Here is a 26475-nt window from a genome sequence, read left to right as displayed (position 1 = left end):
CCATCTGAGAGAACCTGCTTCGGGAATAGGACATCATAAAGGACAGACTTGAACTTGAGCAAGGAAGACCCTTAGCTACACACATCTAGAGCCTCAGTGTCCCAATGCCAAGCCCAGAAACCTTTTCTTCACCCTCAGGGTCTCGATGATCCTACAGTGGAGGCTCCCCCAAGGCCAACCTGGTCACTAGCACCATCCAATACACTGGGCCTGTCTGTTCTCCCAGACCAGGGCGTAAATTTATGACCACTCAACTGTTCCCTCACCTATCTGGGAGACCCTGACATCACAAGCCCCAGGCTTGGGATGTATCAGCCAGGGCGTTAAGGGACTTCCCCAAGAATAGGCCAAAGACATAAATGGAAAAGAGAGTGAACTGCGAGAAATAGAAGAAAGCAATCCTCTCCTCCAAAGCAGTGCCACTAACCAGGGAAGGAATAGACTCTACAGTCCAGGCCAGGTCCGCCTAGGCCTCCAGTGTCTGTGGGAGCCCCCATCCCCAGCCTAAATACTGCGAGGATGGGCCCAATCTGGGGCTCCATAGCCAGCAGGAGACACCTCCCCCTTAGCCCTGTGCACTGCCTCTAACCCACCTCTGCATACTCAGGAGGCCTGAGACAGCTCCACCTAACACTCTCATCCAGACCTGCCTTATGGCCTCTCGTCTGGCTATGCTTATAATGCAGCCCCTCCTCTGCCAACCTCACCATGGGCTGAAGGACAAGGAGGCTGTGCCAAGCAGGTGCACCCTAATTACATGGGGATGGAGACCACTAGCAGGCCTGGAGTCCCCTTAGAAAGAACTCAGCACAATGCTGCTAGATTCCCAAAGGCCAGGCCACAGTACACTTGTGTGCATGCATACACACGTAACACGTTCTGGACAGGGACTGCAGATATAGCCATGTCTGTGCTGTGCCCTGGGGACTATGTGAGGCTGCCTTCCTCTGGTCCCCTGCCACAGGCCCCTATGGATCATACTGCCAGACAACGTGGTCCTGGCAGGGTGAGGCAGAGTAGCCAAGCCACTGGATCTTCGGGTAGAGAGTACCACTTGCTGCCCTCCCACCCCCCGCAACCTTCCACAGCCCAATGGAGCCTTGTAAATTCCCCGGCATCCCAAAAAGCTCTCAGCTTGACAATCAAGGAATCTCCACTCTCCAGTGACTCTTGAGGACGGAGGGCGAGCCTCCTAGGGGCAAGGGTCCAGAGCCTCACAGTGAGACCTCAGATCTGCCCGTCAAAAGGCAAAAGAGATACTCAGCCCAGGGGTGGAAGCAGCTCAGGGCTCCTGGGGAACTGGACTGGGCATGGACCCCACTGGTGTAGGCAGCTTCTTGAGGTGCTGACAGAACAGGACCTAAGCAAGTTCGAGAACAAGTTTTGGCCCAGCTGAAGATCAGGGCTGGGCCTGTCTGGGAAATCAATTTGCAGAGCAGAGAACCACACAGAGACATGATACTGAAGTGCCAAGGCAAACAGACCCTACCACAGGGTTTCCCATCACTAATCAAGGCTGCCCCTGGGTCAGCCATGAGGTCCTGAATTAAGTGCCAGTTACACAGCAGGCACCCAATGGATACATATCAGCACCCTCTCCAGGTGGGCAGGTCCTGAACCGGTCAGGACAGATTGAAAAGAACAGCAGCCAGACTCACAGAGCCACGTGAAGTTTAGGAGGCCCTGAGAGGCCCACAACACTGGCCTGCTGCCTCATGGTGGCGTGGAAAGCAGCACCAGGTAAGTGGTGGGGGTGGGGGGTGCGTGTCTGTGCACACCCAGGCCGCTCCCCACACATCCTGGGCCAATTTTATTTCCCTGCTTTCTGCTCCGTTTCACGCTCATTCAGCTGCTGAGCTAGACAATTGCTTTGTAACTCTAGGGTGCAATTTCCCTGTCTGTGAGGCGCTGGGGCACGACTGCTCAGAACATCTCGCACCAGGCTCTGGTGGGTGTGCTCACGCGAAGTCCTTCGCTCCACCAGACTCACTGAGCCTTGGGGAGACTCATGTAGCAGCTGGGGTCTGTCCAGGGAGCCTAGCAAGGGAGAGAAAACCTAGGCAGGGACACCCGGCCAATGGGTTGCAGCTGTGTTGTCTTAATGCCCAATTTTCACCTCTGCTCCCATACCCAGTGGCATCGGGGAATCTCAGGATGGTTTTGGCTCAACCCTGGTGACCCGCCCTTATCCTGAGGCAGAGGCCCAGAGAGGCCCTGTATACAGGCCTCACCTTGGGAAAGAGGGAGTCACACCCCACAAAAAGCTCTATGAACTCCCAACCATCCTAGGACAAAAAAGGCTCCATGCCCAACAGACTTTAAAAACAAGGAATGCGTCCATTTTACAGATGCAGATGGCTGATATCAACTGTCCAGCTGCATCTGTCCTTCAGGATCCTCTGTGGCTGTGAGGGAGAATATGGCCGTGGAAGAGAGTCTGAATAAAAAGGAGGCACAGGGAAGGAACAATTATACCTTATAACCAGGACACGCTGCAGGCCCACAGGCAGGCAGACAGCCCATCTCCTCCAACCCTTCCCCAGCACTGAAACAGCCTGTTTTAAAAGTACTGGGGGGCTGATGCGGTGGCTTAGTGGGTAAGGTACTTGCTATCAAGGACTGAGTTCATCCCTGAAATGTCCATGGTAGTAAAATGAAAAAGTAACTCCCAGAAGTTGTCCTCTAACCTCCATACAAATGCTGTGGCACATGTGCCTACATGTATAGACACACACACACACACACACACACACACACACAATTTGTTTTTAAATAGCATTGGGACAAAGGTTTGGAAGGTGATCCCCAAATGGACACACTCCCAGTCACAATCCAGATACCTATACTCTTGAGAACCAGCGCTCCAGCGCTCCTGTCTTCATCCCTGGCCCGGCTGATAGTAGTTCCCATGAAAATCCAGCAGCCAATCTGATACCTCAAGGCCCAGCCCAGCCCACAAGCTTTAGGCCTAAGGAGAAGGGAGAGAAGACAGGTCTTGGCTCGTCCTGGCCCTAAGCCATCTGTAAGGTTCCAGGCCTACATCTTAAGACAGCTGAGCAAGGTCTACCACTCTCTGCAGACCCTGGCCTGAACATGTGCATAGCAACACCCCATTCCCCTAGAAACAGGAAGCTCCAGGCTGCCTCGCTGACTGCTGGTCCCAAGGCTATCTCATACCACCTTCTATGCAATTTGATTCTGTCCACACATGTGGATCCCGGAGTTCCTTTGGTATGTGCAGCCAGTCCTTGGGTGGAGAGGAACAGGCCTGAGCACCCCTCCATTGTCCACAGAGTGACAACCTCTCTGGAACACTCCCTTTCCTAGAGGAAGGCATGAGGATGGGATAGGGGTCCCCACTCTTACACTCAACCTCAGAACAGTTACATGAGGAGGCACTAGCAAGGAAGTCAGAGGGGCCTCCCTGAGGAGCTACACCTAGCCCCAGCCCTGAAGGACATGCACAGCTGGAAAAGCCACCCAGGCCCTAGACCTGGGAGCCAGCCCACAGCAGCTGCCCCATGTGATCAAGCTGCAGGCTCAACTCTGCACCCCACACACTGAGCAGTGCAGACCTAGGCTGTGTGTAGAGCTCCCCGCCCTCAGTGATTCCTTCCGGTGGGCCTAGCTCTCTGAGCCCACATCTGAGACAAATGCTTGTGCCCAGCACAATAGTCACGGCCAGCCCAAAGAAGAATACAGCCAGACAAGTCCACCACCACAGTCAGACCACCATCAGGGGGTCACTTTTTCTCTCCCTAATACTTCCTCAGTCAACAACAAAGTCTCCTCCAGCGTTTCCCAAAAGAAATGCCCGAACCAGTAGACAGCCAGGGGCCTAAACATGAACTGCCTAGTCAGGCCCAAGCTGGACTCCAAGCCCAGCCTCCTGAGAGTCATGTGACTCTGTTATTTCGGGACTCCGGGAATGTGCTCTATTTTGGGTCACAAGGGCTCTGATGTTACTAAAAGCCCCCTCAAGCAGGCCCCAAGCTCACCAGGTCCCCAAGTACCACACAAGAGGGTGGCTGGAGGTCTAGAGCCGGGCTTCTGGAAACCTGTTACCCTCACAAGCAAATGGGCCACTAACAGCTGAGAGGGGCAGTGCAGGCTTGAGACCTTTGGACTCTGCAGGCTCAGCCTTCCAGTCCCACCATCTAGGCTGAGGCCAGCCCTTACCCCAACTCCCCAACTGGCATGGAGGAAGACCAGCCCTGGACAGCAGAGCCAGGAAACAGGGGCTGCCTGGGGCAAATTCCCCAACCTCCCTTTCTTCTAGATCTGTCCCGTGCAGATCAGCTCAGTTGGCAGAAGCTTGGAGGCTGCCTGGACCACCAAACACACACAGTGCACACTGGAAAGAGCCCTCGGTCCCGGACCCTAAAAGGGGCAAGGAAGTGAAAAAGGGATGGCCAAACTTTCCTAGACACTTCAAGTCAGACCCAAGCTGTCAGTGGGGACCCTGGACGAGCCAGATCCTCTGACACTCAGCCCCCAGGAGGGATTAGGCTGTGTTGACAAAAGGGCTTAGGCAAGTAGCCGCTTAAATGGATCTTCAACTGCACTGGACTTCAGAGCTGGTCACAAGCTTAGTAAAAAATAAAACGTAATCAGAGCCCAGGACTCAGCCCTCAGCCCTGGGGCACAGGCTGCCTGGGAGGCCAAAGCTGGTCCTGAGAGCCACCACTCTGTGAAGCCAACACAGCAGCTCTGAGACATAACTCCTCTTCATGGAGACTCCAGCCCAGCTGCCTGCAATGTCATTGCCAGTTCTGTATGTGTCAACTTTGAGAACGAGCTCTGTCTCTCCTGGGGTGGTGTTCACATCTCAAGACCTAGCCAAAGTAGTGCCAGGCCCTGGCCGTGTCCCAGGCCAGAGACTGAGCAAAGCATTCCTGTCTGAAGGACCTAACTCTGTGTGCACATCAAGGCTTGAGTGGAGGAGAAAGAGATGTCTCAGGAGCCTCCCACCCCCACCCCACCCCAGGCCCCACAGCAACAAGCCACAGTAACAAAGCTTTCTTGTCGGCTGACTTTGGCAGGGGGTTACAATGCCAAATCCACCATTTGTAGCCTCAAAGTGAGGCCTTCCCCAGTCAGTTTCTCAACTGCAACAGGGACAGGAGTTTATAGCCCGGGAGCTAGACCCCCCAAACTCAGGTGTGCTCCCACCGTCTCTATCACTACTCATAAGGATGGAGAGTCTGAAGCTGTGACACACTTGTAACACAACCCCAGTCACTTTGCAGCAGACCTGTTTGTGAGAAGGCTAGAGGTTAAGGAGGTACCACCTCCCCAAATCACCAAAAGTCCTGGCAACCATGCTGGGTTCTGATCACCCCTCAGGGTAGCCAAAATGCATCCCAAACCTCATAGGGGGTGGGAGGCAAAGAGGCAATGATCATCGTGAAGCTTCGTCCATAATCTGCTGTCCTGATTTCCAATCAGCACCAATTCTTCACCAGCCTGACAGCCTGGCTGCTGTCCTCACCACCAAATTAATATCTTTCCCGGAGCTCATTTATAAAGTCTCCCTACCCTGCTTCCCTCTGGCTCCCAAACCCCAAGGAGAGTAATGAGTGGAGGGCTCTGACCCTGCTTGGTTCTACTCCGGGAGTTGGCAGGCTGTTTGGGGCTGGGTGCTGCTGGCGGGAGGGTTGCAGAACAAGAAAACGACCCTTCTGCCGATGGGTTGTCTTCCCTAAATACTGAGAACTAGGGGTGCCAGAGCGTGGGGCCCCAGTTCTGGGTTTAATCAGAGACCCCGAGTGACCGTGCCCACCTAGGTTTGGTCTGCTGTCGGGGAACGGCAAGATCGCAGACTCTATCCTGGGCAAAGAGACAGCCAGGGGCAAGCGGCCTTCTCCAAGCCACAGCCCGACGAGCCGGGAAGAGCAGTGGCCTCCCGGAGCCCAGCGCGTTGTCCCCATCCCAATGCCAGGGAGGCCCGGAGCCCTCCAGCGAGCGCAGAAGTTGCTCCTCCGGCGTGGCTCGGTTCCCGGATAGCTAGAGCTGGGCGCCCCGGGGGTCCGCGGAAGCGCGAGGCGCAGCGTGAGGGTCCCTCTCCACGTCCCGAGCGAACCTGCGCTCGCGCCAGCCCCGCCGCCCACTCCCGCTCCTCGGCAAGTCAGAGGCCCGGCGTCCTCGCCCTCTCCCGCCGCGCGCCTGGGCCCGGGAAAAGTTGCCCTGTGCCCACTCGCCTCCCCGGGCCCGGCGCGCTAACTCTCGGTACCGCCACGGCTCGGGGCCAATGGGCCCGGCCGGACCCCCAGCGCGCGCTGCGCACGCGCCCCCGCCCCGCCAGCCCCGGCCCCCTCCCTCGCCCGCGCCGCCGCGGCCGGCACTCACCGAGCGGCAGGAAATGTTTGGTGTCCATGTCTGCGACTAACTCATGCCCAGCCGGCGGCGGAGCAGCAGGGCGGCAGCGCGGCGGCCCCCGGCGCGGCCCGCCCGGAGCCCGGGCGGCGGGGAGCCGGCGGCGGCAGCGGCGGCGGCGGCGCGCGGAGGCCGCGGCGCGGCGAGTTGTTGCAAAAGTCGCCCAACAATGTAAACTACTTGTGCCTGCGCGCGCCCCGCGCGCGCACCCGCCGCCCGCGCCTCCGCCGCGCGCCCGCGACCCGCTCCGGCCCGGCCTGCAGCGGGGGGGTTGGGGGGGGAGCGGCGGGGGGCCCGCGACGGGCGCGGACTCGGCGCAGCGCCGCCGCCGCCACTTGCCCCGCCCGCAACCGGTGCGCGCCCCGCCCGCCGCTGCCGCCGCCGCCGCCGCCGCCGCCGCCGCCGCCACCACCACGGCCACCCCGCGCTCGCAGCCCGGCCCCGAGTTGTGAGCGCCCTGCAAACTTGCAAGTTTGCATCTGCCAAGGGTTCCCGGGAGCCGTGGGGCGGCGGCGTGGGAGGAGGGCGGGGCGGTGGGGTAAAGCAGCCTTCCCTTCCCGGCTGCCCAAAAACCAGGCGGCCCGCGGTGGTGGTGGAGGAGGAGGAGGAGGAGAGCCCGGCCGGGAGGAGAGCCCCGCGGCCGGGCCATTGTCTGCGCGGACACACAAAGAGGCCGGCCGTGGCCGCGCGAGGACCCTGGTCCTGCAAGGCTCCCTACAGAAGAGCCGAGGCCCTGCGCATCCCGGTGGACACATGGGGAAACTGAGGCCGGTGAAGGGCCGTGAGCCAGAGGCAAGCAGCTGGGCAGGGAGATGCTGCCCTTTGGACGTCCCAGTCCCCTTCACCTAACACGCGAGAGGCCCAAAAAGGACCCTGGTGTCTGACCGCAGGCCAGACAGGCAGAAGGGGCTGGGGTGCTGCTCGGGGTACCCACGTTAACCCGACGGCTCTCACCCTCCTCGGAGGCGCAGGGCTTGAAGGGCGCTACTGCCAGCTTCGGACATCACCCGTGGCCCCAAGGCTATTTTTATACCTTGGGTAGCTCTCTGCCCTGACTTAAATTCATGATTTGTTTGTTTAAAAACGAAAGGAAGCACTCCTACCCAGGGAGAGCCTGGGCCTCCTCCGCAACCCGCCCGCCGACTTGGGCAGCTGGAATTCGGATTTGGGTGTGAGCTACCTGAGCGGAGCCAAGCCAGCCTCCCTAAGCGCAGAGTTCCCCCTGCGCCAAGCCAGGCAACCGGCAGTCCCGCCTCCCTCCACTCCCAGCTGGTGCCTGCCAGACCAAAATCCAGCGTGGAGGCCCTGGCAGAGGAGTTTACCAAAGTCCACAGGCTGCACAGAGTGGGTGCTGCCCAAAGAGATCACCTCCCCTCAAGACAAAAAAGAAAGCTCTGCGTGGGCCCACTACCACCGTCCTCCAGGCCTGCACTTTTTCTCTGTAAAAAGCAATAGTTGGCCAAACTTGGTGGCACACGCCTTTAATACCAGCACTCGGGAGGCAGAGGCAGGCAGATTTCTGAGTTTGAGGTCAGCCTGGTCTACAAAGTGAGTTCCAGGACAGCCAGGGCTATACAGAGAAACCCTGTCTCAGAAAAAAACAACAACAAAAACAAAAAAAGCAATAGTTGTGGGACTCTATCTTAAAGACGCCTTTTAGTAGCCTACCAGAAAAGCTATAGTCCTGTCTTAGAGAAAGGCCATGTCTGGGAAACAAAATGGGGTTGCTAATGCCCTGGGTTGCGCTACAAACCAGGCCTCCTTTCCCAGGCCTGCCCCATCACCTGGGAGTGACCCTTAGTGTGGCCACACAACTTGGGGTGCTTCTGGTAGTGCCTGCATCAGGCAGCACAGCTTCATTGGACCCACTGGCCAAGGAGAAAACCCCCAGATTCCTTCCTTGACAGGGCCATTTTGAGACTCTTCTGGCAGGCTGTAAGGGGGTAGAACTAACTCCCTATGTCAACAGCAAGGCCAGAGAGCAGAAAGAGAGTATAAGCTTTACCTTAGGGACGTGTTATCACAGTAGAGCTAAGACCTGTTGGTCAAACTCCTGGGCCATCCTCGCCAGGGCAACACGTGGTGACCAACAATAAAGTACCAACTTTCCACCCTGGCCAGTGAAATCTGGGCTGCAGACAGCCTGCTCATGCTACGTTTCAGAACAGAAAGGATGAGGAAAGGTCTGTGGGGGTGGATAGAGAAACTTCAATGATCTCTGTCCCCCAGTATTATGCGCCATTCGTTCTATCAACAAATATCAGCAGGCTCTACTGAAGACTTGACCCTGGGTTCTCAAAGAAGGTGTGGTTAAGATGGGCAGGGCAAGGGCACACCCCAGCTCTGCCTTGCAACTCTTTGGTGGCCGAGACAGGCCACTCCACTCTTGCCCTCAGTTCCCTGACCTGGAAAGTGCAGACAATCCCATCCTTCATACTGGGTCATTGAAGTGACTAACCAAGCAATATAGAGACTGTTCTTCGGCCAGGATGAGGCTTGCCAGAAAGTAGATATTTTGTCACAAGATAGGGAAGACTCGTAGGCAAGAGTGGCTAATTACGACTGCAGAAGCCTTGGATCAGGATAAAGCAGTGCAGGCCGAGCCATCAACAGGGACAGGGAGGCAAGGCCCAGGCAGCTAGGGACTCTGGTGACTTCCTCATGGCTGTGCCATGAAGAAAGGACATGTTTGTCCCTTTGAGTCAGGATGACACACCCAGGTAGAAGGACTGGCATGTGGTGACCTGGAGGTGAGAAGAAGCCTGGCCATCCCCAAAGCTGGCAATGGCATTTGAGGTCACCTCAGATGGTGGATAGCCTGATTTGCTGGTTCGAACACCCTCCCCATCCGAGCCCCACCCCCACCCTCACCTCACCCCTTGCTGTGGGAAGCTGTAAGTGCTGGGAGACAGAGAGGGCTAGGCAGGCAGGTTTCCATGTGGGGACTTTAGCTGGGGACAAAGACAGTGGCAGTTTCCAGAGGTAGTACCTGCTTCTAAGAAGCCCGGCTTCTGCAGGATATAAGTGGACAGTGGCAAATACAGCGGTCCAGACCCTGATGATCCAGACCAGTCTCATATCTAGCCTCAGCATCCACAGTCCTGAGCACCTCTGAGCCTTGTCCCTAATACAGGACAGGGACACAGGTGCCCAGGAAAGGGCAGGTAGGGTGCTGGAGGGAGGGCCCTACTTCAAACCCCCCAGTTCTGGAGTGGAAACATGACCAGGCTGCTTGTTATTTCTGCGCCCACTATATTCCATCTTCCCCTCATCTTGGACTCTTTGGTGCAACTGAACCCACACAAAACTGCCCAAGGCAGGGGCTGTCCCAGCGAGGTCAGGCCCAAGCTGACGTGGCCTTTGCGCCATGTGCTCAAGCAGCCTAAACCTCTGTGCTGACACCTCTCTGCTCCTGCCTGCCATCTGAGAGCTATTTGTTTAGTTTGGGTTTACTTTTTGTTTGTTTTTAACTCCCTGAAGGATGCTTTTTAAGGTACCTTGGCTCTTTTCTCATACTGCCTCTGCTCAGCATTGTAAACAGCCTAAGGATCACCTAGTGAATGGTTTTTTTATTTTTTATTTATTTATTTATTTTTGGTTTTTCGAGACAGGGTTTCTCTGTATAGCTCTGGCTGTCCTGGAACTCACTTTGTAGACCAGGCTGGCCTTGAACTCAGAAATCCGCCTGCCTCTGCCTCCCGAGTGCTGGGATTAAAGGCGTGCACCACCACGCCCGGCGTGAATGGGGTTTTTAAAGGCCAGTGTTGCTAGACACCCTGAGGCTTCATCAGATGGATAGCTGGGACCCAGCTCATCCTGGGACTCAAGGGGGAGTGGGCTGTCTCCATTCCATTCTCAGTGGAATATTCTTTTTTTTTTTTTTTTGGTTTTTCGAGACAGGGTTTCTCTGTGTAGCCCTGGCTGTCCTGGCACTCACTTTGTAGACCAGGGTGGCCTCAAACTCAGAAATCCGCCTGCCTCTGCCTCCCGAGTGCTGGGATTAAAGGCGTGCGCCACCACGCCCGGCCCTCAGTGGAATATTCTTGATCAGGAAGTTGAGATCCTGAAGTTAGTGGTAGGTACCAGGGAGTGCCGAGTCCTCCACAAGGTAAACTGGAGTTAAGCATTCTGCCAGGCCTAGTTCTGAACTCTAGTACCCTAACCCTTGTTCACCTCCCCTGTGGCTCAGCTTGGAATGACAGTGAGCCAAGCTAGATGATGGTAGACAAAGGTCAGAAAGGTGAGGTTACATGGAGCTGGGGCTAGCCCAAGGGTCCAGACTCATCCCCTTGTCCATGCCTGAATCTAGAGGATAAGGGAGAAAGAATACTATTTGGCCCCTGTTGGACTCCTATCTATCCTGATTGGTGGCCACAAAGGAAAGAGGTACCTCTGGGTCAGGACCCTGGGAAGGAGGGGTGTTTTTAGTCCTAGAGGAATCTTTATGTCTATCATCAGTGGTAGAGAAGCACAGGGAGAGACAGATAAGGAATGCTTACAATCAGGACCTCTGTGGAGAGGGACCGGGATTATCGAGGAAGGGACAACTTTGAGCAAAGCCCTGTGAACTGCAGGAGCCTCCAGAGAATCCAAACCCAAGGCCAAATTAAGTAGTTCCAGGAGTGCTGAGGAAGAGTGGAGGGACAAGGGCAAATCAGAGCCCTGAGAAGAGGATGCGTGTATGTCCAGATGCCAGGTCTCCTCTAGTGCCTTCTCCTAGAGGGCAGAGTAGGACTCTTCTCCCTAGTCTATTGGTAGAACGTTGATTAAGGCAGAGGCAGCCGGGGCCCAGCATCACGGGTACCAGCCCGAAGTCAGATTTCCCACAAAGCCCCCCAGAAGACTGCCAGCCTCACACACCTACACCCAAGCATCCACAGGGTATGGGTCAGACAGACAGGGCAGGAGATGGCTGGTAAAACTGAAGACCAGAGAGAAAGGACAGCTGACAGAGTTAGAAAACAGAGTGCTGTGGGAAGTACCAGGAGCAGGAGGAGGCCCAAGCCACTACCTCTACCGTAGCCCTTTGACAAAGGGCCTCTGTGAACTTCGTCTCTTCCTCTGGAAGACAGGAGGACAGGATCAGTGGATCACAGAGGACATTTTGGCAGAAAATGAGATGATGACCATAGGCAGGAGGTGAATACATCCCAGGAGCTGAGGACGCCAAGGGAGACTCTCAGCCTGGGATAGGATCCCAACCTCACCTGCATGCAGGCTGCACACTCTCCGCACTGCCTGCACCCTGCCCCTCTCCACGCGTAGCCCATCAAGCGAGGAGATAATGTGTTTTATCGGGGCATTTATTATCGACAATTGCTCCATAAATTTCCTGTTCACATACATATACATACGAACTGGATAAATATTCAGAGGAAGCCTCCCTACCCAATCCCCTGATGTCGCCAACTTGCCCCCATAAAGATAACGGGAAATGATTCATAATATTTATTTGACAGACATGATATGAACTGTAATAGTCTGTTGGGATTAAAAATATCCGTCCGTCTCTGTCATCCACCAATGTGGTTTAAATATTACGTATGTGGCCACTGCGGCAGCAGGAGAGGCAAGCGGTTATTGATAGCGCCATAAAGAGGCGTCACTTTTGCATTGAAGAATGGGTAAAGTAACCCTGGAGTTTGCTGGGTGCTTCTCCTCCGGGCTTGCAGCAGGAGAAACTGTACTTAAAGTGCTGCTCTCCCTTGCCCGGCCCTCCAGCCAACAAATGAGGCAAAGACACACCCCAGCACACATCATCCAGCCAGCGCTGGCTCACAGGGCTCAGGAGAGGAGTCCTGGCCAGGCTCCAGGCTGCAGCTCAGCCTGAGGAGGCTGCCATTCCCTCTGCAGGTCTGGGACCAGCTGCAGGCCTTGGGAATAAAGACCCCCAAAGGCCCACACTCTACCTCCTACTGGTCAGGATGTCAAACCTCAGCCCAGCACAGAGTAAGCAGTACTCCTACCCCCACCCAGCTTCCCCAGCTTTATCCCCCTTCCCAGTTCCCTTTGCCCTGGGGATGAAGTCCAGTCTCCTAGCAAAACTCACCAGGCTTGCCCTCTCCCTCCCTTCCTGAGTCAGCTTCCTCCTGCACACCAGCCCTACCCACAGCCACCCCTCCTCCGGCTCTCTGAGGAAGGATGGCTGCCACACACCTCAGCTACACTGGCCACTCCACATTTTACCTGAAGGCCCAACTTCCATGTGACACGGCAACAGTCTGCGGGCCCCACCCATTTGCCAATATACCCACACCTGTGTACACACCACACACACACACACACACACACACATGTCCATCTTTTTTAACTCGCTGGGGGCAGGCTTCTATCCATAGCCCGCCATGTCTGTACCAGACAACATCCCAGCAACTCAGAAGGTTCATGGAGGGACACAGGGGCATTGTTTTGAAGGGGTCTGAGGCAGGCATTCCCAATTCCTATTTATATCACAGTCCTCCTCCACTTAGACCCCACCCCCAAAAGACTTTCCACCCTAGAACCTCAGTTTATCAGTACAGTAGTGTGCCCCTACCCCACCCCTACCCCTTACCCCTATACACACACACACAACCCCTGCCTCAAGATCTAGGTCCCTCTGAGACAAAGGCTCATTTATTTAAGAAAACTTTAGGGGCTTGCTTTGGAGAGCAGCCAATGGTCTGCAACTGAGACAGTTTCTGAGAGGAGGTGCCGTTACCCCCCATCCTACCTCACCCTGGGCCCCCAGTCCAGCCCTGCATCTTGAGTCCCAGAGACAAGACAGCCACAATCCGTGGAGGAGCCCAGTTCCTAAGCTGATGAATTACTAGCTCATAGTGACAATTGGCCTTTGTTTGTTCCTCTAATAAGGGTCCACTTCCCCCAAAAGAGCCTCTTCTGAACTGAGACACAAGGAGGGGCTGTCCTGGAAATGAGGTCACCCGGAGGAGCCTAGACAGATGCCTGCAGCCAATAGGCCTGAGGGCTTAGCCTCAGGCCTCAGAACCACCCGGAAATAAAGGAAACCATCACACCTCCCCATACCCTAAGACAGACCTGTACCACCCACAGCATCACCAGGAAGCTGAGGGTCAGCATTGGTCTTAAGCCAAACATGCTGCCCTTCCTTACACCCTACCTGGTTGGGTAGGGCACTCATACTTTGAAGCGCTCACATGAAGAGAGGCCTCCCATGAGGTCCCTGATACTCAATAAATATTCAAGACTGGAAGGTTCCTACTGTCCTAAACTGGGGCTTCCCTTAGACAGGACATGTGTAGGCTTCAGGAGCTCTTCTGCTTCCTCCACAGTCTCTTAGAACCCTGTCCCCCAGGGTGATGGAGGCCCAGAAAAGGAAAAGAGAGATATAAGAGGGAAACCGCCTTGGGTCTGTGGGCTGTTCAGGGGCTCAGCAATCAACCCTTTTTATGAATGTCCTTACCATGGAAAGCAGGAATTAGGTAGAAAGGTCGCACTCTGGTTGAAGCTGCCTAGGGAGCTCAGACCTTGGCTAGTATGCACTTGTCTCTGAGCCACCTGATGGACACCCTGGTAGTGACAGATCTAGACAGAATCCTAACATCCCAGCTTCTTATCCTATGGCTTTAATGACCAGAAGGTTATTAAAACATTCAAGAAGGGAAGCCGCAACTCCACTTGCGTCTTCCGCAACAGCAGAAGGGAAAGAACCCAGCTCTGCCTGTTCTGCACATCCTGACAGTCAGCTCTCCTCACCCAGCCGTGCGCTATTGTTTGGAAGCTTGTAATTATTTGAGGGCTTTTGAGCTGTTGAGACAGTATGGATGCTGAGGTTTGTTGTTGTTGTTGTTGTTGTCGTCCAAGTGTCTATGTCACTGTTCTATTGCTATGAAGAGACACCATGACCAAAGAAAGCATTCAACTGGGGAATTGCATACAGTTACAGACAGTTAATTATAATCATGTAGGAGGCATGGCAGGAGCGTGGTGGCCCTCATGTCACTGGATCAGTAGCTGAGAGTTCCATCCTGATCTGAAGGCAGAGAGGGAGAGGGAGAGGGAGAGGGAGAGGGAGAGGGAGAGGGAGAGAAACTGAGACTGGCCTGGCATTAACTTTTGCAACCTTAAAGCCCATCCCCAGTAACATACTTCCTCCAATAAGGCCACACCTACTCCAACAAAGCCACACCTCCTAATCCTTCTCAAACTGTGCACTCCCTAGTGACTAAGCATTTAAATATATGAGCCTATAAGGACCACTCTTATTCAAACCACCACGCCAAGTAAATCACATGCTAAATCCAGACACAGTGGGAAAATGTTGGGCACCCAGCTCTGTGGGGCTCAGGGTGAGACCTACCTGAGCATGTCTAACTTCTGACCAGTCAGGTTTCAGGCATCAATGCCCACCTCGATAGGACTGACCATGCAGTGCTCTTTCCATCAAATGATATATCTCTGGACCTGGCCTGAGTAATATGTTCTACACACGGTATGGGCAGCAAGATCCTGATCAGGATGCTGGAAGTTTTCTGTGTAAGGGCTGGCAGTTTCATGAAAGAAAAACTTCACTGGAGCTGGGCCACATCTAAATCATGTGTCTGGAAGCTTCAAGATCACTCTAGTGATGATACTCTTGCTCCAAACTTCAAGGTACCATGGCAGGTGGACAATGCAGGTCCATGTGAGCTGAGTCTATCCAAGGATGTGCCTTTCAGGGTTGTGCAAGGGGACCTCCTCATAGCTTGTTTGGCCTCTGGTCTCAACATTTAAGAAGTTCTGTACTTGGAAAGCCAAGAGGGACCCAAGTGCCTTCTTGCAGGTCGGGAAAACCACTGAGAGATATTGAGTGGCTAGGAAAAGCACAGGCTCCTCCTGTCAGGTAGCCACGAGGAGAACCATGGAAAGGAAAACTCTCCTTTGCCACACAGATCACAGCTCAGCTGAGAAAGGGATGGGAGTGCCCAAGACAACTGCCCCTGTGATGAGGGCACAGAGGATCTGGCCAGCCACAGGGTGCTTGGTTTCCTCATACAAGCCTCTGCTAGAATTGCTGTTCTGTAGTGCAAGGGAGAGTGATAGGCATATTAGATGCATGAATGGTGGAATCCCCAATCCCCAGTGCACATGGCGAGGTCTGGAAAGAAATGCACCCACCACTCATGGACGATGGTGAGGCTCCTCAGAGAGCCTGAGCTTGCATGGCCTCCTCTGCACTTTTTCGCATCCTCCTTCCCCAACAGATTTTATTACTTTCGTAATCAGATATAGTCTTGACCACCACCACCCCCAAGTCCAGTATGAGATCCAGCAGGACAGCCCCTTATCCCACTTCAGCTGTGTTGTCCTTACCCCATGTCACCCATGTAACATCCAGAAGCAATGTTCAACACACACACACACAACATGTTCCTCTCTTGAAAAGCACCCCCAGCACCTCAGGCCTTCCTCAGTCCTGGCCAGTCCTCCCCACGGTCAGCTCCCCTCCATCAGGAACCTGTGGAAACCAGTGTCTTCCTCATACGATAAGAACGTGTTCCTCCTTCCCTCTCTGCACTGCGAGGAGATTTATCTGATCTGCCTACCCTGTCACTGGGCCAGGCAAGATTAATAATGCACTTAATTTCACAAGCACAGAAGGTTGCATCTAAATGGCCAAAATATTTGGACCACAGCATGACAAGTGAGCTCATTCCAGTGGTTTTAAAAGCTGATGCAGACATGGCTTGGCTTGGTTCATAGTTGTCTCATGCCAGCACAAGTGAATAGCTGGCACCTCCAAGAAGAGGGGACCCTGGCTCCAGCACTCCAGGCTCCAGCAGTGCAAACCAACACCCTCAGACAGTACCAGCATGCCAGACCCAAGGATGCCATACTCTAACACTTCAAATCTGAGTAACCTAGACTTTAGTACCCCCCCCCAAACTAGCACTTTAACCACAACATGTTGGACCCAAGAACTCCAAATACCAGCACCTCTTCCCACAGAACCCCAGACCTTAAAACTCCCAACCCCCCAATCCTAGACTCAGGCAGTATAAACCCCAGCACTTCAGATGTCAGCACCCTAAACTCGGTAACCCCAAGGCCATCACTCACAAACACTTCCCAGGAGAGTGTGGAGGGTAAGGATGCATGCATCGAGGAATGACCACTCTATATCATTCCCCGGCTGACACACTGGCATTGGACAATGTTCTGTGGGCCAGGTTCTGTCCAGAAGAAACCCAATGCACAAGGAGATGAGGGGAAAGTAACACCCAAAGGGGACTCTGGGACCTCCTAACCAAGACTTAGGACACCCCACAAGCTCGCAGGCCCTTGGAGGTCTGTTCTTTCTTGCCCTCCAATTTTAAACATAGAGACTGAGGCTCAGAAATAAGACTCCCCCGAGGCTGTCCAGGGAGTAGGGCCCCCAGCCCTGCCCAGCCCCAGCAACCCCAGCTGTCACGCCTCCCCTGGGCTTCCCTGTCTTGTTGCTGCTCCCAGGAAGGGGAGTCTTGGAGCTGCTTTGTCTGGAGCCACTGGATGTGTGCCCTCTAGAGACAAAGCACTAACAGGATTTGTGGCTTTGCCATTTCTGTGATTATCCTTCTGAGTCTGAAGAGGAATTAGCACTGACCCCAACCCCCCACTCCACTCAGAGGCATTTTTCTGTCTTGGTGAGCCTTCCTCCAGACTGAACTGTATACCCAGCATAAGCAAAGGCTCTAGCTGTTTGTCAGCTCTCCTGTGAGTGCCCCAGCTCTCTGTCCCATTACCACAGAATCCATTTCTGGCAAGGGCAGAGAGAGCTGGGCTTTACTGATGCTCTACGGTTAAATCCCAACTCCTGTGGCTGCAAGGCCAAGGCCAGCATCTTGGGGCTCAGACCCTTTGGTCCATCAAAAGGCAGATTACAGAGCCTTTTGTGAATGCTGTCATCCCTTTGGAGAGTCAGTTTCAGACAGGGTCATAGGTTCTGGAGAGTATGGAGAGCCCTTTTGGCACACTTCCAGATAGGGGGTACTTCAAGAGAGTAACAGTCTAACATCTTATAAATCGACTTCTCATGGACAACACTGGCTTTTCTTGGTCTCCTTATAAAAGGTACACACAGTGCTGTAACTGTCCCCAGGGCTCATTTGGGGATACTGAAAAGTCCTAGGCAGGTGTCTAGGTTGTCACTATTTCAGGGGCTTTCTGATTGTCCCCAATTTGTGCCTATGTCTGTATCCCCACCCTAGAATAGATCAGCACTCATACACATGAGGGGTTTGTGGCTGAGCCTCTTAGGACTGATGGGTCAGGATTCTACCACCTCTTGCCTGAATGTCCTAGAGCATGGGCTCAGTTTCCTCTCTGGTGCAGTGGACTTAATAATAGACAAGATACACAGCACAGTGTCTGTTATGAGCAAATCATACACAGTTTAGGTCATAGTTCATTTTGTTTCTGCAGTGCCTGGCAATGAACCTAGTGCTTCATGCTTGCTAGGCAAGCCTCTACTGTTGAGCCGCATCCCCAAACACAAACATTTTTACAATATAGAGTCTGACTGAGAGAAGGAAAGGAAAACTCCAAAACTCAGGCAACTCCTTTTGCATGATCAAGGAAGGCAGCAACGCACCTCATCCTAATGAGGGGCTTCTCTGCCCCCCACCTTTAGGGTCTCAAGAGTGGGTGATGCCCCTTTGACAGGAGAGAGAACAGATGTGTCTCCTCCCCAGCTGGTACCTCCAACTGGAGCAAGAGAAAGTCAGGCTATCTCTACATCCATATCAGTCAGAAGTTGATGATGCAGATAACCAGCAAGAGCCACCCAGCGTATTGAGAAAGGCCCCAACTTTCACAGCAGTAAGGCCCATGTTGTGTTGGCCTCTGAGCTCCAAGCCTGGGCAAGATTCATAGTGCTTCTCCATTGCTTTCTGTCCTCTATCCAGTTGGGGCAATAAAGCCTATATAGAGGTTGGAGTGGGAAGAGAACAGCAGCATGAGTGGTTCCTGTTGTATTACGGTTATCAGGCCTCAGCCCAGAGCAGAGGCAAGATAAAGGTTCCGCTATGCACAGAAGAACAAGATAGTGGCACCCAAGCAGCAGTTTACATCTGAGGAAGCCAACATCTCTAAAGAACACAGGCTGGCATGTGATGGGTTGGATCAGAGGCCTAGGGCGATGACATAGGAGTTCAGCAGGACAGGGTTAGTGATACAGAGAGTGGCTAGACATGGTTTCTAGCTATAGTTCAGGGACATGGCTTCCTAAAAGAAGAAAGATGTGGGGTCTGAGATGGAAGGGGTATGTTGCACCACTGTGGGGATCCACATAATTCCTGTCCCTCCTACAGCCACCAGCACTGCAAGAATCCATCCAACCAGGAGCCCACTTGTGACCTAGTGCTTTGAAATAAAAATCTCACACATGATGTGGAAATCCAGACTGCCCTCTCCAGCTATAGGGATAAAAGCTGTGATACCAAGTTACAATGTGGAAGATTCGGCCAAAGCTGTGCTTAGAGGAAAACATAAAAATGTCAAAGCGCCATAACAGTGAAGTCCTAAAATCAACAATCTAAGGTTTATTTATTTTAGTAAAAGTTTATTTTTAATTCTTGTGTGTGCATGTGTGGGTGTGGGAGTAGGGGGGGGGGAGCGCACGTGTATGCACACAATGCACAAGTGTGTGAGTGGTGCCCTTGGAGATCTGGAGAGGGCATCAGATGCCTCTAAGGTGGAGTGACAGGCACTTGTGAGCCACGAAGCAGTTACAGGATCTGAACTCTAGCCCGCCAGCAGAGCAGCGAATGCTCTTAGCATCTCTCTCCGGCCCCACTAAGGCTTATCTTGAGATTTTTTTTTTAAAGGAAAAAATATAAAATAAATCCAAAGTAAAAAGAAGGAAGCTTTGAAATAGTCAATATCTGAGCAAAAGTCAATGCAACAGGGGCAGGTCAAGGGAAGAGGGAAAGGCAGAACGTTCTTTGAGAACATCGCCAGAACTGACAACCCTCAAACTACCCAACAGAAAAGGACTGAGCCCAGAAGCATACAGAACCAAGGATGAGAACACCACTGCAGACTGGAAACTTGGTGTGAAGATCCCAGGGAGGATTAAGCTCTCAGCCCCAGTACTGGAGAGATGGCACAGTGGTTAAGAGCACGTGTTGGGCTTGCAGAGGATCTGAGTTCTGATCCCAGTACTGGTGTCAGGTGGCTCACGGTCACTGAAACCCCAGCATTTGGAGATTCAGTGCTCTCTTCTGGATTCTGGGCACCTACACTCACATGCACACAGACACACATAATTTTTTTTTTTTAAATCTAAGGAAAAGAAAAAAGCTTTTAACCTTGATATATGGCAATCAGGCCGTCAAGATTTCTCAGTGAGAGAGGATGCTTACTGCTCAGGTCTAGTGATTAACTTAGATCCCTGGAGCTCACACACACACACACACACAAACACACACACACACACATGCACACAACGTAAAGACAGAAGGAGAAAACTAACACCATGACCTTCCCACATTCGGTGACACTTGCCTCCATGAACATACATTATACATACACATGGAAACACTAAAACAATTTTTCATATGTAACAATGCAGGGAAAGGGACATGCTTCTTGGACAGTACAACATGCTAAAATGAACATGTTAAGGAGCCAAAATCCAATCAGCTCTATAACTATTGGAGACCAAATTCATCAAGAAACTTCCCAAAGGACAACCCCAAACCTCGGTGGCTTCCCCGGTAAAAATGATCAGTCATTCAATTTTCTTCCCAAAGCTTTAAGAAAAATATTTTCAAAAAGTTTCACAAAATCTTTACTGGAACATCAAATCAAACTGTGTGGAACAAGAGGAATGCCACACAACCAAGGGAGATCGTCACAGGGAGGCAATAACATTTGGTAAACAATCAGTAGACCTCAACGTATCAACAAACGAAGGCAGAGAAGCCACATGGACGTATGATTGTTTCTTGGGGCAGGAGTTTGCTGCTCTTCCTGAGCCTGGAAATTCCATTTCCAACACCCATCTCAACCAGCTCACAGACACCTGTAACTCCAGCCCTGGAGGATCCCACATCTACTTCAGATTCCTTGGGTACCTGCACACACGTGGCATACACACATGAAAACACATCATTAAAAATAATAAAATAAGCCAGATGGGGGTGATGCATACCATTAATCGCAGCACTTGGGAGACAGATGCAGGCATATCTCTGAGTTCAGGGCCAGTCTGGTCTACAGAACAAATTCTAGGACAGCCAAGACTACATAGAGAAACTCTGTCTTGAAATTAATAATAATAATAACAACAACTAACAACAACAACAACAACAATTTATTAGATGTGGTGGCACCAGCCTATAATCCCAACACCCAGGGGACAGAAGCAGGTGGATTTCTATGAGTTCAAGGCCAGCCTGGTCTACATGATAAGACCTTGTTTCAAAAAAAGATAAGTTAGCCAGGCGTGGTAGCACACGCCTTTAATTCCAGCACTCCGGAGGCAAAGGCAAGTGGATTTCTGAGTTCGAGGCCAGCCTGGTCTATAGAGTGAGTTCCAGGACAGCCAGGGCTACACAAAGAAACCCTGTCTCGGAAAAAAAAAAAAAAAAGTTACTAAGGAAGAGCGTTGTGGTGTTTTGAGTATGCCTAGCCCAGGGAGTAGCACTATTTGGAGATGTAGGTATGTCACTATAGTTGTGGGCTTTTAAGACCCTCATCCTAGCTGCCTAGAAGTGAGTCTCCTCATAGCAGCCTTCAGATGAAGATGTAGAACTCTCAACTGCACCTATGCCTGTCTAGATGCTGCCATGTTTCCACCTTACTGATTATGAACTGAACCTCTGAATCTGTAAGCCAGCCCCAATTACATGTTGTCCTTTATAAGACTTGACTTGGTCATGGTGTCTGTTCATAGCAGTAAATCCCTACCTAAGACAGAAGTTGGCACCAGCGACTGGGGTATTGCTGTGACCATATTTTTGCTTGGAAGAATATGGATTTTGGGACTTTGGATTTGCAAAGCCGTGGAATGCTTTAAATGGGGAATGGGCCATCCTAGTAGGAATATGGAAGACTTTGTTACTGAGAGTGATTTGAATTGCGCGGACCTGGCCCAAGATGTTCCAGTGGAGAATTTCAGTGTGTGGCCTAGAGACTGTTCTTGTGGTAGTTTGGTGAAGAATGTGGCTGCTTTTTGTCATTGTCCAAAGAATCTGCCTGAGGCTAAGGTGAAGAGACTCAGATTAATTGCATTGACAAAGGAAGTCTCAGAGATGCCATCATAGACTTTGTTCTCTGGTTAAGCCTCATGAAGAACATTTTAAACAAGCATAGCAAGCTGAGAAAGGGGAAATATAAAGTATATGGTATTAAAGGGGCAGCAGGAAGTGAAATGGAGCTGAATCCTGTGTTCAAGGATATTACATTGAATTAAGGGAGTAGTGACCTTGGGGCAAGATCCCACCCAGCTAAATTTAGGGCAAGGAAGGTAGCATAAGCTTTTAATCCCAGGAGGCAAAGACAAGCAGATCTCTGAGTTCAAGGCCAGCCTAGAACAGAGCAAGTTCTAGCTGAAGAAAAATTTAAATCCAGGCTTGGTTGACCACACCTTTAATTTAGTGTTTAGGAGGCAGGCCTGCAGTTCTCTGAGTTCAAAGTCAATCTACAGAGCAAATTCCAGGACAGACAAGCTTAGGCAGTGAAGAAGTTAGAAAACAGAACACTGGTGATAATGTAATAGAACGGGGGTGGGGTGGGGGTGGGGCATGTTCCAGCCCCAGCAAGCAACAAAACTTAGCAGCTTTAGCCATGGGGCTCTGGCTTTAGATTCCAGAATAGAAGGGACTACTGGGACAATTGATGCTGGTTAGCTGGAGCTAAAAATTAATGGTGATTAAGAAGATACCAGCTTATTACTGAGGTGAAATCTTCTGAGAAGTGTTTTCTGAGAGCACAAAGAAGTTATGTTCCAGAGACAGTCAAGGTTGTACCTCATGCTGCTGTACTTGATAATGTAAGAATCACCCAGGTGGTACTGGTTTTGAAGGCATGAAGGGGTCATGAAGAGCAGCTGAGGCTTGGCACTGTGAGAGGCCATGGAAGCCCATTAGTGAAGGTGCAGCCCCAGTTGCAGTTGATGACCCAGAACTGATGGAGTCATGCAAAGGAGTTGAGGCTTGGCACCATGAAGAGAGCCTATGAGAGGATATTGGTGAAGCCTCCTTGCAGCAGAAGACTCCAATATGTCAGAGATGCCAGTACCATGGGATGAATCACCAAGAACAGCAGCAGCAGTGGAGTAGATCAACCTGTGCTTAGAGTGCTGCAGAGGGCAGAGCTGGAGAAGATGCCAGCCCTTTGAAGGAGCCCAGAAGATCATGTGTAGTTCCCAGACATTGAAACAAGAAATTATAATATTGAAGTTGCCTTGGAGACCCCAAGATGTTCAAGATGCCAGAGCCATTTCTCTACTGAGGAAAGCTGCTAACAGGGAGTGGAAATAGTGGAAAGAAGTTTGTTGCAGTCAACAAAGATGAAAAAGGAGTTGGAGATCTGAAGACTGCTTTGACATCAAACATGGAGATGCAGAGTTTGGAGTTTGCCCAGCTGGTTTCCTGTGTTTTTTTAGGGATTACAGTTAAGTGATTGGATGAATCTCAGAAGAGACTTTAAACTTTGGACTTTTAACACTGTTGAGACTGCTATAGACTATGGGGGCTTTGGAAGTTGGGCTAAATATATTTATTATTCTATGGGTAGGTATGGTCCCCATAGACTTATGTGTTTGAACAAGTCTATGGGGACCAGGGAGTAGAAAGTGGTGGTTTGAGTATGACTAGCCTAGGGAGTGGCACTATTTGGAGGTGTGGCCTGGTTTGAGTAGGTGTCTCACTGTGGGCATGGGCTTTATCCTAACTACCTGAAAGTGAGTCTCCTCATAGCAGCCTTCAGATAAAGATGTAGAACCCTCAGCTATGTCTGTACCATACCTGCCTAGATGCTGCCATGTTCCCACCCTGATGAAACTGGACTGAACCTCTGAACCTGTAAGCCAGCCCCAATTAAATGTTGTCCTTTATAAGACTTGCTTTGACCATGGTATCTGTTCACAGCAATAAAACCCTAAGACAGGCTGTAAATACCACACACATGCAGGAGCTCATACACACATTTTTAAATGGAATCTTAAGCAAATGAAAGATATTATGTATATTTTAGAATCCTGAAATAAGGCCTCAGGAAAATTGACATAGGAGCAAGACAATCTGGTAAAGAATTTGTTACAGGAAGGCTTTCAAGGGCAGTATCCACTATATACTATATAAACAATTAAGTATCGATCCCAACATCAGACACAGAGCTTAATTTGACCCAGACCACAGAGAACTAAATGGGAAATTAACATTAAGAGGACTCTAAAAAGAAATAGGCCGGCGTGGCGGCACACACCTTTAATCCCAGCACTCAGGAGGCAGAGGCAGGCAGATTTTTTGAGTTCGAGGCCAGCCTGGTCTACAGAGTGAGTTCCAGGACAGCCAGGGCTACACAGAGAAATCCTATCTCGAAAAACCAAAAAAAGAAAAAAAAAAAAAAGAAAGAAAGAAAGAAGGAAATAGATGAGGTCTTTGCAAACTTATGGTAGGAATAGAACACAAAATCCTCAACTCTTTTTAAAAAGTAAATTGGACTTCATCAAAAGTAAAAGCCTTTGATCCCAGCACTCAGGGGACAGAGGCAGGCAGATCTCAGTGAGTTACGGGCCAGCATGGTCTACAGAGAGAGCTCCAGGACAGCATGGCTACACACAGAAATCCTGCCTCAAACAAAAAACAAACAAACAAAAAGTAGAAATCTGTTTGTCCTGGCTTCATTCTTTTCTTCCGCCCTATCTAGTTACCTCTCTTTCAGCCTGAACTGCCCTTCTTCAGTCGAACCGTTCGTGTTGTAGACCGCGGGCGGGCCGCAACACACAGCCACCTGTATTCCAGCTTCAGGGGATCTAACACTCTCCTGGCCTCCTCATGCACCTGTTCTCACAGGCACAGGAACCCACAATCATGCACACATGCATGTACATGCACACACACGCATGTTTTAAACGTATAATAATCTTTTAAAAAGTGGGTAAGAGGAGACTGGAGAAACAGGCTGCTCTTCCTGAGAGGACCTGGTTTAACTCCCAGCATCCACATGGAACCTCACAGTGTTTGTGATTCCAGTTCAGAGGCTCCTGCACTCTCCTTTTGCCTCCCTGGGCACTTCATGCACACGATGGACACACGGACATGCAGGCAAAGACTCATACACATAAAATAAAAAATAAATAAATCTAAAAATCCTTTCTAAAGAAATGAGCAACATACTTAAATATACATCTCACAAAAGAATGTGCACAAATAGTCCAAACTACAACAAAATTACACCACAAGGCCGGGCAGCTAAAATTTCCAAGACTTTTCCTACTGGTGGCAAAGATGTAGAGTAACAGAACTCTTTGGCCTTCACAATGGGAATATAAAACAGGACAAGTACATTGGGAGAGAAGATGCTATTCTCTTTAGAAGTTAAATGTAAATAAAATATAGAAACATGGCCCAACCACTTACCCCGAGAGCATGTGCCCACCAAAAGACACATACAGGAATGCTTGGGCAGCCCCCTGCAGCACACATGGGCTCTCCTACCTGTATCATTCAAACAAGCAAGCAGAGAAACTCCAAGGGAGTCAGTGAGGTAGGAAGTGAGGCCCTGAAGATCCAACCCTGCTCCTGACACATATTAGCTGCATGACTTCACTCCAACAGCTTCATCTCCATGAGTGGCAGGCTCCCTATGGGAGTGAGGGGATCTCAGCAACTGCCAACAGTTCAAACTACAACAAAATTACAACAGTGCAGGTCCTTATGTACATCCATGGCAAGTGCCCTGTGTGTGTCAATGGAGAGCATAACCTAGTGTGGGTATGCACTCATGTACCTGCCCTTAGTGTGATGTTCATTTTGGGGGTACCATTGGAATACATAGGGAATGTAAACAGGGCCAGTGATGAGCAGACAGACAGAGGGACCAGATAACTCCAAGTCATACCTACAAGGATAAAGATGTGTATCAGACCTCAAACCTCAGAGGATATAGTGACTGCAGAAAAAGATGTCAGGTGGAACATCTGAGGCAGACATAGCAGATACCCAGAGCTTAGGAGGTTGTAGTAGGAGTCCCTTGGCAGTGAGGAGTATTGTGTCAAGGCCACTTAGGGACTGGGATTATCGATGAGTAGATAAAGTGACTGCCTAGCCAGCATTTAACCTGAGTTCAGTTTCCAACACCACATAAACCTGGTGTGTTGTGGTGACCTACACCTGGAATCCTAGCAGCCTGGAGGTGGATGTGGGAGGAACTGGAGGATGATGCCAGGATCATCTCTGCTATGCACCGAGTTCAAGGCTGACCTCTATAAAGCCCTGTCCTGAAAACAAAGAAGAAAAGGAGAAGTACTTGGGATCCCAGGCCTGGTGTCTGCATGACCCTTGATGCCCCCGAGCCCTGGCTCCATACTGTTCCCTATGGTATCTGAAGCCCTCAACACAAGTGGCCCCCATGGGCATACAAACGACGGCCCTAACCTTGCTGAATACAGTAAGCAAAGAGCTTTCTCCTCGTCTTCACATCCACAGCTTAGTATTTTACTGCATTCTTCCTCTAAGCCCCCAAATAAAATATAAGGATCTATTGCACTGGGTGTGTCCAATCAGAGAAGACTTTGAGCTTTGCCCTGTCGGAAGGTGGTGTTCTCTGCAGGGGAGAAGCCTGTTCCAAGGAAACCATGTTCCTCTAAGGAAGGAGAGCTTTTCAGGAAGGTGTCCTTCATCCCTAACTAAAGCTTACTAGAATTTTACACTGCAGCCCATGACATGGCAAGGGTACAGCCTTGGGAGTCCTGCAGACCTCAGGTTAAACCTCAGCCCTAGCATTGTGACTTCGGTCCCTGAAGCTTAAAGACCCCCCAAGTTCTCACTTGTGTCAAGATAGCAAGCCGCTTCCCCCAGGTGAGTTCTGAGGCCCTAAGAAAGAGCACAGGGTGCCAAGGCAGTGCTGGCACCTTCCCCCTTGGCTGGTACCAAAGGGAGCAGTGCTGCTACT

General features: G+C 51.4%; 1 protein-coding gene across 4 annotated transcripts in view; it reads right to left on the bottom strand.

Moving 5' to 3' along the window:
- Rxra (retinoid X receptor alpha) overlaps window positions 1–7607 on the bottom strand; it is an 87903-nt gene extending 80296 nt beyond the window's left edge. Inside the window, exon 1 of one of the 4 annotated variants that reach the window (XM_021180527.2) lies at window positions 7479–7607. Coding sequence is in view for 1 of the 4 variants with exons in the window: in XM_021180486.1 (XP_021036145.1) it covers window positions 6349–6376 (28 nt within the window). In the remaining 3 variants the exon portion in view is untranslated. Of the gene's footprint in view, window positions 1–6348; window positions 6603–7309; window positions 7431–7478 lie in introns of those variants that run through there. The other 3 variants (XM_021180503.2, XM_021180494.2, XM_021180486.1) reach the window with 3 other exon arrangements.
- Window positions 7608–26475: the final 18868 nt, after the last annotated feature.

Source organism: Mus caroli, chromosome 2, assembly GCF_900094665.2.
Source record: "Mus caroli chromosome 2, CAROLI_EIJ_v1.1, whole genome shotgun sequence".
NCBI classification, from domain to species: domain Eukaryota; kingdom Metazoa; phylum Chordata; class Mammalia; order Rodentia; family Muridae; genus Mus; species Mus caroli.
Note: the sequence above shows the minus strand (reverse complement) of the source record. Positions and strands in the feature narration are given on the sequence as shown.